At 45.0% G+C, this 18,489-nt stretch overlaps 2 protein-coding genes across 6 annotated transcripts; one reads left to right on the forward strand and one right to left on the reverse strand.

Moving 5' to 3' along the window:
- The first annotated feature begins 37 nt into the window (after window positions 1–37).
- LOC100216688 (uncharacterized) lies at window positions 38–4,146 on the forward strand. Of its 5 annotated transcripts, XM_008659931.4 has the most exons (9): window positions 102–208; window positions 329–425; window positions 669–757; window positions 1,098–1,162; window positions 1,312–1,372; window positions 1,459–1,565; window positions 1,829–1,878; window positions 2,093–2,175; window positions 3,732–4,146. In XM_008659931.4, exons 4-9 carry the CDS (start codon window positions 1,102–1,104, stop codon window positions 3,844–3,846), a joined length of 477 nt encoding a protein of 158 aa, XP_008658153.1. In that variant the 5' UTR covers window positions 102–208; window positions 329–425; window positions 669–757; window positions 1,098–1,101; the 3' UTR covers window positions 3,847–4,146. The 5 variants fall into 5 exon arrangements, with proteins under 5 accessions (XP_035817972.1, XP_008658150.1, XP_008658151.1 ...); XM_035962079.1 differs by having other exon boundaries at window positions 38–425; XM_008659928.3 differs by lacking the exon at window positions 1,312–1,372 and having other exon boundaries at window positions 81–208.
- A 12,533-nt stretch (window positions 4,147–16,679) lies between these two features.
- On the reverse strand, window positions 16,680–18,000 carry LOC103637946 (uncharacterized). Its single transcript, XM_008660948.3, has one exon. It carries the CDS (start codon window positions 17,653–17,655, stop codon window positions 17,008–17,010), a length of 648 nt encoding a protein of 215 aa, XP_008659170.1. The 5' UTR covers window positions 17,656–18,000; the 3' UTR covers window positions 16,680–17,007.
- Between the last annotated feature and the right edge of the window lie 489 nt (window positions 18,001–18,489).

Consider the following 18,489-nt stretch of genomic DNA (forward strand, 5'->3'; position numbering starts at 1 on the left):
GCGTTGATGGGCTGGGCTTTGTTCGGGTTATACACATATTTCCTTCAATGGGCCATGCGGTCCATTTCCTGCGGTGGCGGCGGCTTGTGTGTCCAAAGTCCATCTACGGCACGGCGTCTCACAGCCTCACCCCAACTCGTCGCCTTCCTCGTCATTCCCTTCGTCGCGGAGAGGAGGTCACGCGGCTGATTCCCGCCGCTTGCGATCGGTTCTGTCTCCCAGCTTCCCCTTGAGTACACCTCATTTTGTGACACCGACTAGCTGAGCCCTGCTGATTGCTCGCCTAGCACGCTGTTGCGCTGATTCGTTGTCTTGTGAGCTGTTCTAGGGTTCGTAGGGAGCAGGATCAGCTGACGCGATGTTCCCCAGGATTTCCCGGCTCGGGGCGCGGCTCCTGCGCGAGTCTAGAGCCGAGACAAGAGCTGGTTGGTATCTTTACTTTCCTCTTAGTTCATTTCCCTCTATGATTGGTGGCCTACTCGTTATTGGCTTATTGCTCATCAGCTGTGGTGAAATTTTGCTAACTTGTGTTTATCTTGCAGTTGATACTAATGTTTCTTGCGTTTTGGCTTTGGGATTCTCCTGAGTTTATGTGTTGCTAATGTTGTAACACTGCAGGCTTAGTGTCTCCTTATCTGTTGGTGATCGTTGCTACTTTTATCTGGCAGGAAACTTGCTAAACAGTCAACGCATTTTCTTTCAAGATCATGTTAACCGGCATTCGATCCCAGTGGTGACTCCTGCTGTATTATCGATGGTAAGAAATAAAGATTGGTAGTAGAATTTATTTAGTTGAACATGACCCCAATTGCACTTCTTTCCCGCTAATATTAAATATGTTACTAGCTATTGATTTGCTTCATAAAACGACTTTGATTTGGACTATATCTATTATTTTCATCATTTGGTTTCTATTCAATAAATCTACCTATACATTCACAACCTGAAATAGCTGTTGCAAAAGAAGATCGGCATTCTTTTACCTCAACATGTTAGTTTTTAAAATTTTGGAGAACTGTAAGCAAAGCCTTTGTACCGCAGGAGTGATGATTTATCTCTCAAGTTTATTTGTGTTAATTTTTGGTTATACTTTTTAGCGGAATGCCCTTTTGTCAACTGCAACAAGTGGTGATCAGGATGAAAGTAGTCAGGCAAAAGATAAGTAAGTGCATTTGTCTCTTGTTTTCTTATAGTCTTATATATCACAAAATTTGAACTCCCTGGTTGTCTTTTTAGCTTGGAACCAGGTACCACCTTACCCAGATCCTTCTAACATGGAATTCTTTTGTTATTGTTGTCTCTCCATTTAAGGAGCTGCTCCTTCCACATCTAGAGGAATAGATGGCACTAAATGCATCAGTTTTACTGAATTGTTAGTGTTGAGCTTTCAATAATTATTTAGGGTAGAAGCAGTCCTCTGATGATTGTTGAGGTTATTTTTCTCCATACTGTGAACAGAATCTCGGTAACATTTGTCAACAAGGATGGCTCAGAAAAGACAATATGTGTTCCAGTTGGAATGTCCATGTTAGAAGCTGCTCATGAAAACGACATAGAGCTTGAAGGTACAGATATTAAGGAAATGTGCACTTCCCTTCCACTGTGGTTTTTGCCTTTATGGTTCTATAGTCAGTTCATGCTTGGTGATAAGAATATATGCACCTTTTTTGTAAATAAAAACAAACTAGTCTTGTTCATTTACCTGGTTCCGTGGTTTTACCATTTTTCATCAGTACATTAGGTATTGTAATCATTCCTTTTTATGTTCCATCAACTGATTTTCAGCTGTAGTTCATGATAACCTTCCCTGCTATTGTGGCTACTGCAGGAGCATGTGAGGGCTCACTTGCGTGTTCTACTTGTCATGTAATAGTAATGGTATGATCGTAATGTACTCTCAAATTTATATTAATATATACTATTATTAGTAATGAATTTTTTTTATTTTATCAATGTTTTTTCTTTTGGGCTGGTGGCTCATGTTGGGTTCCATCTCTAGCAGTCTAACCTGCCCTAATTTTCTTGGGGTTTTGTTATTGTTGCCATTGATATTCTAGTTTCACTGCTAACTACAATTTTTTGTCTTATCCAGGATGTAAAATATTATAACAAGTTAGAAGATCCAGCAGATGAAGAAAACGATATGCTTGACCTTGCATTTGGGCTCACAGAAACGTAAGTCAAGATCCTTTGAACAGAGTAACTCTTATTATACTGTCTCCTGAATTTTGCTATCTCTGTATAACGGAGACAGACATTTCAATTTTGAGTATTTTTCAGTACTAGTCTTGAAAGTTTCCAAAACCAGTTTGTAGTCTGCATGAACTAACTGATGTTGTAGTGGCACCTAGGCAGTAGGCATAATAAGTATGTTCATGAAAATCGAAATTATTGACAACTCCAGCTAGTTTTATACGTAAGAAATAATAATTTGGTCCTTCTGTACGGATGGCTCAGAATGTTTGTTTTAATTCATATTTACAATGAAATAATACATTAGATGAATCACAACATTAAGAAATTCATTCATGCTGACCAGTGACCCCACCCAAAGTATTATTAGAGGTGGGTTGCCATAGTTTCTCTCCTATCTGGCAGCCCCTCTGCCTGAGTCTTGAGGGCAATTTTTAGCGTGGTGTGGTTGTTTTTGATGGATCTAGGGATGGCAGTGGGTAAGGTACCCAGTGGGCACACGAAGCCATACCCATATCCACTAGAAAAAAATTGACCCATACCCACTACCCATCGTGGATACAAAATTACGCCATACCCATACCCACCATGGGTAGCGGGTACCCATACCCATTAACATTACGATAGACATGATCATTTGAATCGCAAAAATAAGTACCAGCGTAACAAATGTATCGAACCCAACATAATTTTATCACAGGTTCAACAATATTCAACATTAAATGGTAACATCATGCCTTCAAATCACACAAAACATAGCATTGATTCTACAAAATTGTGGACAAAATCATGCCTTCAAATCTAATTGTTCAATACACAATACTTAATATTTGAATATATTAGCGGGTTCCCCATCGGGTAGCGGGTATGGGGTAAGGGAGAACATACCCACGTCCACCGTACCCGATGGGCATAACAAATGACCCAATAAAATACTCATGGGTATCAAAATCCGCCATACTCGTGCCCTAATAGGGTTTTTACCCATCGGATTTCGGGTTTCGGGTACCCATTGCCATCCCTAGATGGATCCTTTTTTGTATGCTTGTTTGCCTTGTATTTGGTTTCTCTAGACCTTATTTTCATTCTTAATATATAATGAGGCGCAATTCTCCTAAGGGCCCGTTTGTTTCGTTGGAATTGAATTCCATGTTAATAATTATAATTTAGACAAAACTAATTAAGTTTATATATTTATATATGTAATATATTTGTATATTATCCTAAATCATATGAGAGAGATAGTTATATACTACATTTATGTTATATAGGCGCAAGTAGAAGAATGTGCTATAAGTTGTACATCGGAAAAATAGCATGTAAATCTATAGAATCAATTTCCATCTCTCACCCCATGAATTTGAGGTAGGCTTATATGATAACTTTGGAAAGTGGTGGAATGTCATATTCTAAAAAAATAGCCTATTCCATTAGTAAGATTCCAATTCCTCGAAATGAAAGGAAACAAACGGGGCCTAAGTGATCTAGAAAAAAAGTAGTTTCTTCACTCTAATCTGACTTGTTGGAACTGTATTCAGATCACGCCTTGGCTGCCAAGTGATCGCGAAGCCTGAGCTTGATGGCATGCGGCTGGCGCTACCTGTAGCCACAAGAAACTTCGCAGTAGATGGCTATGTACCGAAACCACACTGAAGAGACGGTCATCTACCACACTGAAGAGACGGTCATCTACCACACTGAAGAGACGGTCATATCGGGGAACACGGATTCTTACAGCAGTCAATTTTGTAGTTTATAACCTGTAACTTAACTACAGCTTTGTTACTTGTAGTCCGGTCCGGGTGGCTTCGGACTACCTTGTTGAGGGTTTGTTCATTTGATGAATCCCTTGGTTACTTGCAGAGAAGAGAGAACAGTGCTTCATCTGGGCGAATAAACATCCGTTCTGTGTGCAATGTGTACTCACAAACATTTGTCGTAGCGTTCCCAATATCTGGTCCTTTGCAACCTATGCTGCTGTTCATTTCGAGGCCAGAGGTAGTCCCGTTTTGATCTACTAGCTAAACTTTAGCAGCCAGAGATCTAAACAAAGAAATGGGTGGACCATCGCTCAGTCCTATCTCTCGCCAGCCCGATCGGAAGCTGAGTGGCAGCATAAAAAACTGGCTCCGTGTGCATTGCACGGAGCGCGACCACAACGGCCACCGCGCCGCGTCGGCGCCCGCCGCCCGACGTGCGCCGACCGTGCGGGCAAGGCCATACGCCGCCAAAACGCCGATGCCCTGCGGGAGGCGCCGTCAAACGCCATCTCTCGTCTCCTCTGGCAGATTGTAATCGTGTAGCATATTTTTCTCGACGCAAAGTAGAGTACTACGACGGTGACGACGACCTACCCCCACCACAAAGCACGTATGGCCGTACGAGCGTCGAGAGCCGCAAGCTAGAACCAGAGCATGCTTTTTTTTATCGTACAACCACTGAACCAGAGCATGTTGGCTAAATCGTTTAGGCAAGAACTGAAATAATAAAATATGATTAATTGAATTCTTATTTCATGTTGGGACGTATTAGGTGCATGCGCCCAGATCAATGGGGGCAACCAAGACACAGGGTTAAAGGATGGAGGTGGGAGTATTTAAAAAAACAATATCATTTTTTAAAAAACAACTCTCCTACCTCTCTCTCGAAGGTATTTCTACCTTAATCCTTGTATCTTGATTGTATGGTTGCACCAATTAGCTCGGTTGCACATGATATACCATCTTTCATGTTATTCGATAGGCAAAATGATGCTATCTTTCATGTTATCCAATTACTATCATTTTTATATAAATTGTCGTGGTCCTAGAAAACGGAGACCTCCAATTCTGTCGGCCCCCTTTTATAGTTCAAGAGAAAAGCTTACATGAGAATGGGTTGGCTACAACAAATGAGAGTGGGGCCTACTATCTACAGAAGTCCTTCTGGTGATGTCGTCTTCTGATGCGTGTGTAGGCGCACACACGGGATGGTGTGTTACTCTGTTAAGTCCCATCTCAAGAACTCTATTCCTGATGCAGGCTCTGGTGGGTCTCATATCGTAGTGTAGGGGATGTCCAAGGCCGTACACGGGCGTGCCCCGTCCCGTTTATGCTCACTTCTCGATGTCTGCTTGGTCGTGTCGTCGTGTCAACTGGGATGGCATTAGATGGCGGCGCCCCCATCGTGGCTGGCGTAGGTCATGAGTGCCCCCTCATTTCCACGCTCGACGGGTACATGCGTGCGTCTGCCTGACACATGTTAGGGAGTCATGGAACTAAGGCCCACAAGCGTACTAGCCTCCCTCGTGGTCCCTTGCGTCTCTACCTCGCTGAGTTGATCGACGGGAGTTGGTCGGTTTCACTCTTGTGGCCCTTTGCCTTTGTTGGGCCGCCATGGGTGATGGGCTCATTTGAGGTATCCTATTTCCGAGGACCAATCACTACTACACTGTTTACTTATAATTCGAATAATCTAGTCACTTAATTCTAAACTTAAGCTCTGAGTTTTTTCCTTCTTCGTTGAGGAGGCTTCATGTTGTTGTGAGAGCGAGCTAAGTCATCCCTGTCTATTTTGACTTTGTCTATCAAGAAAGTATTCATATAGGCATTACCGTTTGAACATCGACGAAGAGGATTAAATGACTTTGTATATTATTCTTTGTCTTCGTGATCTTGTGAAGTGGTTCTTCCATCTATGATGTTATTTTGATGTTAGAACACGATCAAAGTAATCTCTGTAAGTAGATAATAAAGAAGTTGTTAATCAACTTTAAAACATTAGGGACTGTTTATCCGGACGCTCGTGGGTAAAGGCCTGCTCCTTGATAAAGGGCACCATTGATATCATAATCAACACATAGCGAGGTATATTTTAGTGGTAAAAGTGTGATTCATTCTTTTAATAACTGAATTTGAAGTGATATACTTAAGGCACACATAAGTTTTTTATATCCATGTTTTGATAAAACTTTACTTCATTTAATCCTTTTCCTCTCAATAGCATATTAAGGAAGAATACACATTCTTGTGATTAGTATCCAAAGACTAAATGAATTTGTGATGCCTGACACAAGCCTATATGTATATGTATATGTATAATCGATTGAAATACTCCAATACTCCACAATTGTGATATATTAAATATATCACATTCGATTGGTATCATATTCATGGAATACAATTCACTTCAAGATGCCTTTATCGTGAGATGGTAGTCATGAGCATGGAGGTTTGAGTCCTCTTCAAGACATAATACAGTCAGTGCTCATTAAATGAGCATAAAGGTATAAATCACACAAAATCATGATTTTGAACAATGGTAAACCATCATCCCTAAGCTTCAAACTTGGCCATTGGATGTTAAAAGGTGAACAATTTCAATTTGAAATTTATAACAGTCAAGTTTGATCAAAGTCGAGTATGCAAGGAATGGAAAATGAGCATACACTTTTGACCGAAACCGCCTATATATACTATATTTATGGGCCACAGTTCAATACCTTTCAGAAAAAAGAGAGGTCTTGTTGTTTGTTTTTTACAAAACAAAGTTTTTTGTGAAGCATGTTTGTTAAGCTGTCTGTGGGCCTTGTGAATAAGTTTTCTCCTTGTTACTTGTGAGCCTTGCTAAGGTAATTTTCTAACTTGTCACTTTGTTTTTGTTTGTTGTATTTATGGGTTTTTACTCCTTTTTGTATTAGATGTCTGGTGTTGAAGAGATTCCCCATGTGACTTTACCTGATATTAAGAATGATTTAGCAGATGTCGAAGTCTTTGAGTTAGAATTTGTTGATGATGAAACCAAATGATTGAGGTTTGGCAAGTCCCATACGGATGAGGCATGTCGTGCTCCATGGAATGAGATAATTTTAAAGCTTGAAGCAGATGAATGTGTTATCTTTAGACAATTCTTCACTGTAGGGCTTTGTTGTCCTATTTAGGGGTTGTTGGAAGAGATTCTAAGTGCATACAATACCGAGATGTTCGATGCCTAATGGTCTTTTAAAGATTACACTTTTTACTTGGGCCATCAAATTTCAAGAACTAACTCCCAATATGCCTTCTTTTTATTATCTAAATGAGATGTACTGTTAGGTTAAGAACCACATCAATGAAGGTGTTAAAGTTATTAACTATCTTGGATGCTACAGCTTCAAGCTACGTTGAAATGCGAAGAAAATTGATCCTACCATGAACAATAAGTGGCATGATGACTGGATGAAGTACTGATCACAAGGTACCCATGGTTGAAGAAAGGGACCAAAATGGTAAGGTGTTGAAGAGGTGTCCACTAGTTTCCAAGATGGGCAACAAGCCTTCTGAAAGCATATATGCCCTAGTTTGGTTTTGTTGATTAATGATGTTAGTGTCCAGGAAGCATATACCCCCCCCCCCCCGCGATGCCACCAAGACACATTTTAGATTGACTTCCTTGGATGTATGGATCCAAGTTCATGTGTGCGATCATTGGCTCACGATTGCAGACATTCCTAGGGTATCTTGGAGATGCACATTGTAGTTCCTTTTTGGGATGTTCCTATAAACAAATCTTTTGTTTATCTGGCCCTGAGATTAGTTTCCAGCGTGAGTAATTAGTGTGGCTCTCTAGACCGTTTTTTTTTGCTTTTGTCTATGCATGTAGCATATATCAATCTAGGATAGTCGATTGTTTAAAACATGTTTTTAAGTAGGATTGTACTTTTTGTCACCTTCAATGCACATTTATATATCTGTTTACCTGGATCCTAGATAAAATTGGCTTAAATGAGCCAATCCACATGACTATCATAGGCCAATCCACGTGATCAGGGTAGGCGGTTAAATGTTCCCTGGCTAGCAGGTGAAGCCATGTGGCACGTTCGGTTCGATCATTTCCGGCACTCGTATCCGATCAAAGCCACGCCACATGAGACTCAATCCCAACAACAACGACATGTCCCGGCTCCTCTGTGTTGACCGTACCGACAACTATCGACCGGTTTCCCGCATCAACACATGTACGACGACACAAGTCCATTCAGCCTATATTAAACAGCGGTGCAATAGTGAGCATTATTGTTATTGCATCGACAACGGTTGTATCAATGTCATTAGTCTAGAGTGTGCGTCTAGAGTCTGATATTGTTGTGCACGATCATGGGCCATACCTAGGGTGGTAACGGGCGCTAGATTTTACACTAAAAAAATCTAATGACCGAATCAAATTAGGATCGGACTCTATTTATATTTGTTTTTTAACTAAATTTAATTAAGGGTACTAACTTATTGCGAAGAAGCATTTAGATCGTGATCCATTACCACCCCTGACCATAAACAGTGATGGTTGAAGGAACTTAAAATCTAAATCGATGGTATTGAAGGAATCTATAATTTTTGATGGCATACAGGGATTCGGCTTATATTTTGATGGCACTGATGGAATTTTCTCTTACTCGTATATTGGAACAGCAGCAACAAACGCACGGCGATCCATCACGATCGACGGATACCGCCGGTCAGTCGGTGGGTGACTCACTGACTTGTCCTGGCTCGCTGTCGTAGTAACAGGTGTTAGGTGTACTCCTGCTGAGCTCGGGCACCGCCGGTCAATCGGACGGGACACGTGGCGCTTCACGGCAGAGACAAGCTGCCAGTGCGAGTAGTGGTAGTAGTGATGAATGCGCTGGAGGAAGAGGATGGGGAAAAAAACGGCCGGGGGCTTCTGGAAGCCTGCAAAGGTAGGTGCGGGTGAGGCACCGCACGTTGAGGCGCGTGAAAGGGATTTCTGATGGATCTTGTCCGTCTCGCTGTGGCTGACTGGCTGGATGTGCTCATCATTGAAACGAACGTCATGTACTATACTCATTCATGGTCATGCTTCTTCACACTACTAGTACTAGGCCTTGGCCCAGGGCCCAGGGCCCAGCCAAGCAGAAAGGAGACATGGGCATTTATGTGATGCCGTTTGCAAGTACCAGGAAAATTAATGTGAGCGATCGAGACGAGACGAGAGAGCATAGCATATTAGCATGCACGTACAAAAATGTGGTAGAGAATGCGAAAACCATAGATAGATTCATATTTACATGATGCGGGAGGAGTGAGAGCAACTGCATAAGACTGTCTTCAGCGGTTCCCCCTAAATTTGTCCCCCTATATCCCACTCACGTGCCACGTCAGCAATCTCTCTCCCCCTATATCTCCACGCTCTACAGCGGTTCCCCCTATAACAATCCTTTATACCCCACCACACCAATATTATATACTTTCCTCATCAACTAACTCAACTACCATGAAATCTTAAAATTATTTTTATTAATTATTTGCATAGTACACGGGCGAGTTTCGGTCCACATGTAATTAGCGAACTTAATAATTGCTATTAATACGTTAGTTTTAATACGTTACGATTTTATGGTTTTTAGAAATACAAATTCTCATTCTTCCAGTACACGACACCAGTGGCTTGCACGACACGACTGGCTTCTACCGGAAGCCACAACCGTCTGGCTTCCTTCACACACCTAGGGCACCTATAAATAAGGTACCCTGGGGTTTAGCTCCACTCATCTACACACTCACCTCTTCTATATCATCCGCCATTCCATAAGAAGTCCGTAGTTCGTACTCGTAGTTGAGGTCGTCATGGAGTCACTGAAAAGCCTTGTGTTCTCCTCGTCATCCGACGATTCCGACGATGAGATTGAAACCTTGTTGCTTGCCCAACATGTTGAGCACCTTGTACAAGGAGACACGAGCACGCGTCGTAGGCGCTCCTCATTGCCTCGCCGAGTCATCCATAGGGACCACGGTGCTGGAGAAAATCTCATCAAACATCAATACTTCGGACCAAATCCTGTGTATCCAGCACATGTTTTTCGTCGAAGGTACATTTCCTAAGTTATGATTTTACTTTCATTTGTAGGTTTGTTTTTTCATTTTTTGGTTTATTTTCGTTTATAGGTTTCGGATGCATCGTCCGTTGTTCCTACGTATCCTTCGTGCCGTTCAGCGAGAAGACGAATACTTCACTATTCGTTGTGATGCAACAGGTTTAGCAGGGCTTGGTCCATTGCAAAAAGTTTGTGCAGCATTGCGTATTCTTGCGTACGGGTTACCCACCGATGCGGTAGATGAGTACATACAGATTGGACAAACTACCGCTAGGGACTGCCTTATCCGTTTTTGTCGCGCAATCATATCTTCGTTTAGCGAACGATACCTTCGTATCCCTAACCACGACGACATTGCTCGCATACTACGTGTAAACGCAGAGAGGGGGTTTCCTGGTATGCTAGGCTCTATCGATTGTATGCATTGGGAATGGCGCAACTGTCCTACTGCATGGCGCGGACAATTTTGTGGGCGCAATTCTAGGCCAACAATGATACTAGAGGCAGTCGCTGGGTACGATTTGTGGATTTGGCATGCCTTCTTCGGAATGCCTGGTACCAACAATGATCTAAACGTGCTTCATCGGTCACCTGTGTTTGATCCGTTACGTAATGGGACGATGCCACCAGTGAACTTCACTATTAATGGGACTACTTACAATTTCGGATACTACTTAGCAGATGGAATATATCCAAATTGGCCTACATTTGTAAAAGCTATTCGCCACGCATTTGAGGAGAAAAAGGTTCACTTTACAACCAAGCAAGAGAGTTGTCGCAAAGACATTGAGCGAGCTTTTGGAGTTTTGCAGGCAAGGTGGGCTATTCTACGTGGACCTGCTTACGGTTGGGATCGTAATCACCTCGCAGAGATGATGACTGCTTGCATTATTATGCACAACATGATTGTCGAGGACGAAGGAGATGGTGCAGCTAATGTCGACTTCATTGGGCCTACAGGGCCTCCTGAACCGTGCAACAATACTGGTGAGGGCCGCAACGAATGGCTCAACAATCATATCCGCTCGGAGTTACCCAACGATCCGGAGCAGGACATCACTTGTCAGGCAACATACTTGTCTTTACAGCACAACCTCGTAGAACACCTCTGGGCTCGTCGAGGCGCCATGGGTTGATGCTTTGTTTCCGAATTAAGTGCTACACCAATGTTATGTTCTTTGAATTATGAACTACATGATGTGTACCAGGTTTAGTAGTCGTCTGTGGTTTGTATGTCCGTAGTTCATAAGTCATGGTTCCTTGTTAGTGTAATGGCTGTGGTACAAATAAGTTTCAATATGTTTCGTAACCTCAAGTAATGTATGAAAATCCTTATTATCAATATCAATAATGTCAACTGAAACAATGTTCGAAAACAAACTGATTAAGTCAAACAAATAACGAATTGTTCAACCACTCTAAAATAGACATGTCCAAACACAGAGGACTACGGTTCGCCGATACAAAGGTGACAAACATCTTATGATATACAGTAGTACTCGTCACACAGGATTGTTGATGAAATATTCGATTAAACCTTGTTTCATCGCCGTGTATACAGCTCTCATCTCTTCTGGTAAAGCATCCATATCCATGGCAAACAGTTTGTTGAGCTCTTCTGCCTTTTGCTTCCTATCTTCCATCATCAACTTTTTTTGCTGCACTTCTATTTCCTTGGACTGAACCTCCAACTTCTTCAGTTCAACTTCCTTCATGAACTCAATGTTCTGTTGTTTCAGCTCTGTTTTTTCTTCACTTTGCTTCAATCGTGCTATCTGAATGTCATGGATTCTTGACAGGTAGTCCGTGGATTCGGATGCACTGGACATTGACTTCTTCCTTGAGGCTTTCGACGAGTCACGTCCTAGTGGTCTCTTGCCTTTTGAACCACCTTCATCAGTGTGAACTTCATTAACAGAACCAGTCGGTGTAAGACTACGTACTGGCTCGGTCCCCGCATTTCCTCTCCAGGGGCTTCCATGAACCATGGCATCCCATTTGGGTTCGTTTTTCAGGCGAGTCCAGCAGTGCATGAAATGGAATGGCTTTTTCTGTGATGTTGCATACAAAGTTGCAGCTTTCGATGTCTACACAAGATGTATGACAAGTTGTCAGTGCACAAAAAACATTACGTTGACATCTACCATGAACATACATTTACTTTTACAACTGAATATAACTTTACCTTGTCGTTATCTGTAAGGCCACTTTGGTTTTCCCTGAGGACTCTTGCGTAGAATCCGGCAAATTTCCCTGTTTCAGCTCTTATTTTGTCCCACCTGCTGCTGAGAGCCCTATTAAGTCTCAATGGAAACTCACCTCTAAGTTCGTTGTACCTTTTCTCTATTCTAGCCCACAACCCCTCCTTCCTCTGCCCTGTGCTGATCACTGGGTCACTACTAATCTCTAACCATGTTTTGCAAAGCAACAGGTCTTCATCAGGTTTGAAGTTTTGTTCCTTCGTCCTCCTAAATGTCCCTGGTGTATCTGACGGCTTGCTAGGGCTGTTAACTTCCTGGACGCTGTGTTCTGCTTCGGATTCACATGCTGTAGGTTCAGTCTGGTTGGGAACATGGGTGGGCACCGGTGGACATGGATTGTGTGGATACAATTGTGGTGGACCGAAACATGTTTGTGTAGGAGGACCCCCAGGAGTTGTCATACCAAAATATGGGTTCCATGGTGTACGAAATGTATATCCAGATGGGTCATTAGGTCCCTGGGACCAGGTAGGATTTGTCATTTGGGAATTTGATGGATTAGTAAATGTTGAAGCCTGTGTTGGGTCGAACCCTTGGGGCTGCCACATCTGAGGATCCCACAAGGGTGGGGGGAAAATTTGGTTACCTGTATTGGGGCTGGCAGCAGGTGGTCGATAAGGAGTGTTTGAGTTGTTGTCAGCCATTCTGGAATGAAATACATGAATACATTAAGTTGGACAACACAAAACAAACTTGAACTGTAAACGTCAGACTTGAAAGCATTGGAAATCGGCTTGAGACATTACGAACAACAGAGAAGAGGCATTGGAAATAAGTTTAGTACAAAATGATAAAGCATCCCAGAACAGGTTCGTACAAAAGTAAGATAAGCTGGAACCGTTCTTACATCGGTTACTGCAAGCATCAAACACATACCACTGTGGTTCCTACTTTATTTGGATGCATTAGTACTACTACGAGCAGGATCTACGTACCCTTATTACAGGTTCCAAATGCTATACCTAGTGGACCTGTCGGAATCGTAGGAGTCATTGTCACTGGCTTCATACAATTCTGGTGAGGATGGGGGAGTGAAAGTTATTTGTCTAGGCACGGGATTGGCATCCTGAGCAAGGGTAATTTCTTCCTCCATCCTATCCTTCTCTGGGTCAGACCTTGCTTTGCTCTCAATTGCATCTTGTTCCATCAGGTCTACCTCTTTTCGAATAGCAAGTAGAGCATTCAGAAGGTAATGCTCGTCACCCAAATGACGGAAAGCCTCTTCTAAAAAGGTCCTAATATTGACTGCACGACTTTCCACTGAGGAAGCAAGATTGAGGACCAAGTTTTGCACGAGTTTGACATCATGGCTGCTCATCTTGTTTTCAATCATCAAGAACTTCCTCCTTGGCTAGACAAGGTGCATAGATCACAAAATTAGGGGCACTTCGGTTACTTTTTGGGTACATTCAAGTGTTAATGTGAGTTAGGAAAGAAAAGTTGGTACCAATGCAATAAAAAAAATGTGAAACAGTTACAAATAAACAATTGTTGCTAGTTACCAACAATTATTGGTTGCAATGTGTATGGCATCTACCATATTTGATACACATTTTCCATGCCTGGGTGACCATGTTCGGGGCTTGTAAATTTAATGAACATGCACAACCAACATGGCAGCACAGACTTCAGAAATGGACAGTACACTTAACAAGTTCTTTATAAACAAATAACTAAAGCGAAAAAGGATTTAGAACCTCAGTTAGTTGAAGTGGACGTCAAATAATGAAATAAATATTTGAAGCTGCATAATAAGTGAAGGGTTCGTTAGTTGCATGCAATGTTTACTGATGTATCAAACAAAGGGGTTCTATGTTAACTAAGTGGAGTTCATAAAAATAGTAAATTGTTCATAATACAAAAAAAGTGATATGTATCAAACAAAGGGGTTTTCATGACCTAATAAACGGTAATTCGTGCTTTGTTGTTGGCATTACAATATGAACAATGATTTGTGTACCAGGAAGACTGAGCAATGAACATCAGGTCTGACATTACCACATATTATTTCAGCTGATGGACTTAGGGCGTGGAACAAACAATAAGCACGCCATGATGACGACTATGAAAATCACACCGGACTCTTTGTGTTGTTGCGTATGCTCGAAAAACTATTAGGCTTCCACATGCTCTACAACTTAACGACGGATCAGGTCAGTGTTAAAGCTTAACAATAGGCGATGGGGACAACCAGTACACCCTAACTGGCGAAATCGCCATGAAAAAATTAATCCAGCTACTAAATCTAGTACATGTACATGTAAACGGTGCGGTTTAATGACACGGACATGGATTTGGGTCACGGATTGAATCCGACATGAAAAAATGGGAGGAGAGAAAGGGCCGTACCTTCGACGTCGCAGCTCGAAAGAAGCAGATCTGGTGCGCGTCGATGTGTCGCCGATTGGAATATGACCCCTTGACGTGAGTACCGCTGACGACGAACTGGCGTGGGACGAGGACCGACGGCGGCGTCTTCGCACGGATCGACCGTGACGCCGCACGGCGAAGCTCCCCAGCGGATCCGCGTTGACGACGGCGTGTGCTTCTCGCCGCCCAGAGGAAGCCAAATCAATCGCGGCGGATGGCGGATCGACGCCAAAAATCTCCGGCGGTGGTGCGCTCGCCGTGGAGTCGCGTGGTGGTCGCTCCTCGGAGTTTTCCGCCCGCGCGGGCTTCACTGGGAAGGAAGCAACCGGAGGGCACGCGAGCGCCGTAGCGTGCCCATCCATTTAGCGGGAGAGAGAAGGAATCGGGAGGGGAGAGGAGGAGGAGGAGGAAGGCGGTGAGACTGTCTTCAACGGACGCCGCTTGCCTCCCCCTCCCCTATTACTGTAGCCCATGTAGGGGCTACAGTTCACCCCCTTCCCCTTCACCGCTTGCCTCTTCCTCCTCCTCTCCCCTCCCGATTCCTTCTCTCTCCCGCTAAATGGATGGGCACGCTAGGACGCTCAGTCCCCCGCAGCCGGTTGCTTCCCACACAAGCGCGCGCGCTCGGAATACTCCGACGACGGAGTTCCAGGCGAACCTAGGGCAACCATCCTCCACCGGCTGGCAGCAAGACGAGCCGCCTCTCCTTCTGTTTCCATCCATCCGCTGCCGCCGACTACCAGACGGCTACGGCGGCGCCGCACGCACCCTCGCGACGATGCGGCGAGCCACACTCTCGGTCGCGCTCGGCCTCTCCCTCATCGCCCTCCTCGCTGCCCGGGGCGCCGACGCCTCAATCCATGAGTACGCCGGCGGCGGCTTCGCGCCGCGGGCCAACTCCTTCCACGGCGGGAGCGAGGGTCTCTACGCATCTGACCTCTCATCCAACTCCTCATCCTTCATCAGGTAGGCGCTCGCCACCGCATCCGCATCCGCCCGGTCCTCACTTCCTCGGCTCGCCTCGCCCGTAGGGTCTTGCAGACCTCATACGCATCGAGAGGGTGCTGGTGTGCAGGATCATATGAGAGTGTTCAATGCGTTGGATCAAGTGGAAATTCTTGTAATTTTGTGCTCAGGTAGACTGATCTATTGAGTATTGACTTAGTTGGAACAGCTGCTAAAAGGCAGTTATTGTTTTATGTGAGTCGTGATCAAGTGTATGTCGCAGTCAGTTTTATTGCGTTGGTTCAGCTCTAGTTTTGTTTGCCCAGCAGCATGTGATGAGGCTGGGATTTTACAGTAGGTCCTAAAAGTTGATTATGTCCTTTTAGTCGCTAGTGATCCACTATGTTGCAGGCAGCTTGAAGCCTTGGCTACCTACCTTTTTTTGCTGTTAGTTCTTAATTTGCATCCTGAGTGTTTGCCATTCCTAGGCTTCTTGCTGCTGCTTTTTTAGATATTATTTATGTGAGAAATGAAGCCATTTGTTTTACAATTTGGTTTCGTGTAGGATGATCTGTTATGTTCTATCTGAATCAGTGCGTTTGACCACCTTGCATAGTTCAGTTTCTTTGTTTTGGCTGCCGTGTTATGACTTATGGGGTTGGAATCAGGGAGCATTACTGCATCTTTGCACTGCACCAAGCTCCAATAAGGAGATACAAACAATCACTGTTTGGATGGTGTGTATCCTTTGTTTATCAAATTTTAGTATGATTGTCATGCTCTGATGACATGAACATGTGAAAGACAGTAAAGTTGGCTTAGGTTCCGTATGGCATATGCCATGTCACTGTTATTAGTTATTACTGTGCAGAGCAGTGTAGTCGTGTACTGGAAGAATGCGAATTTGTATTTATAAAATAACATATAATTCGACCGTATTTATACTAATGTATTAATAGTAATTATGAAGTTTGCTAATTAATTGTGGACCAAAAATACGCCCGTGTACTGTGCAAAGAATAAATAAAAATAAAATTAATATTGGATGGTAGTTGAGTTAGTTGATGATGAAAGAATATAATATTAATGTGGTGAGGTATAGAGGATTCATATAGGGGGAACCGCTGTAGAGCGTGGAGATATAGGGGGAGAGAGATCGCTGACGTGGCACGTGAGTGGGATATAGGGGGAGAAATTTAGGGGGAACCGCTGAAGACAGTCTGAAGAGAGTAGGGGGCGCACTGTAGCCCCTAAATCTGCTACAGTGCTAGGGGAGGGGGAGCCCAGCGCACACCGTTGAACACAGTCTAATAATCTTCTCTCTTCTTTCTCCCACGAGACGGGCCAGTTTTATTGCTCGTTTGGACACCCGGGCGCGCGGATATGTTTTCAGAAGGCCGAGACGGTGCCGACGACCACCCGGGCCCTCGGCCGCGGGCGCGCCGCGGGCGTCAGGCCGCGCACGGCGCCCTGGTCCCACAGCTGCACCACGCTGCCGCCGAGCCCCGTCGTCGGGCTCCTCCGGTACCTCCGCCCCGTCGTCTCCGCCGCCAGGCTGAGAGGAGGCTGCAGCGACCTCACCACCTCCCACTCCCACCCGAAAGGATCCGTCGTCGGCCCGTCGTCGTCCGAAAGGAACACGTCGCCGTCTCCCCGCTCCTCCGCGTCGCCCTCCTCGTCATCGCTTTCACCACCGCAGCAGCAGCACCCGACGTCGCGGTAGTACGCCGTGTACCGCTCCTTGGGCGTCGCCGCCGCGGCCGCGGCCGGCTCCGGCGCCCGCCGGGACGTCTCCGGCGACGCCTCCGCCACGTGAGACCGATCCGGCCCCGAAGCATTCGCGGCGGCGGCAACGGCGGCGGACGGGGGTGGGGACGGGGACAAGCAGAGGCGCCAAACGCCCGCGGCGGCTGCCAGGACCGCCGCCGCGAGGCAGGTCCAGGCGGCGGCGGCGCCCGTGGCCGCGGAGGCCTCCGGGACTGGGAGGGAGTAGAGGCGGAAGGCGACGGCCTCCAGGGGGTGTTCCAGGAGGCCCATCGTCGGTCTCGCCGGCGAGCGGTGCCTGTGCGCTTCTCCTCTGTCTCTCCGGCTTCCCGGACTCGCAGCTCAGTTGCTTTGGTTGGACCTTGGACGCTTGTCTGCTCTGGGTTGGGTTTGGTGAGTGGAGTGGAGTGGGGGAGAGGAAGGGACGGTGGGGACGGTATTTAAATGGCGGACAGTAGGAGTGGGAGGAGGCGTTGAATGAATCTGAGCCGTTCGATGCTGGGATCGCGAGCGGATCTAAACGGGATGATTCTGGGTATCGCAAGTAAACCCGAGAGAGATGCTGGGATGGATGGATGCATTTTCGTTTTTCCTGGTTCCGTGCTAGGCCTACCATGAGAAATACAAATTCTGCTACGTCTTTCGGCGTATATTCTCTTCTCTTGCTGCGACTGCGAGAAATAATAAATAGCCAGATGAGATGAGGTGGGGACGAGGACGACTAGCAAGTGAAGTGAAGTGACGGGAGCGGTTGGATTGTTTGGAAGCAGCCAAGCAGGATTAAAACCTCCAAAGAGATGGATGCTTGCCTTGTAGTAAAAAAAAAACTGCGCGTTCCATCGTTACGTACCGTGCCCGTCAGGTCAGGATTCGCTGAATTGGGCCTGTGGTGCCGAGGTCAGAAATCTCCAGTTCCCGTGCGTGGCGTCTGGTTGATTCTGAAATATGCCGCGCACGAACCACCTTCACAAAATTGCATAAGCAGTGTGCCAAAGAAGAAGAAGAAGTAGTGCATATACACAAATAAATACCCCATTTGCTTGGGTCCAACAAGCTGCAACATCTGACTCTGCCGATCACACTAGCAGTACAAACTGAAACCGACCG

The sequence above is a fragment of the Zea mays genome, chromosome 9 (assembly GCF_902167145.1).
Source record: "Zea mays cultivar B73 chromosome 9, Zm-B73-REFERENCE-NAM-5.0, whole genome shotgun sequence".
NCBI classification, from domain to species: Eukaryota; Viridiplantae; Streptophyta; class Magnoliopsida; order Poales; family Poaceae; genus Zea; species Zea mays.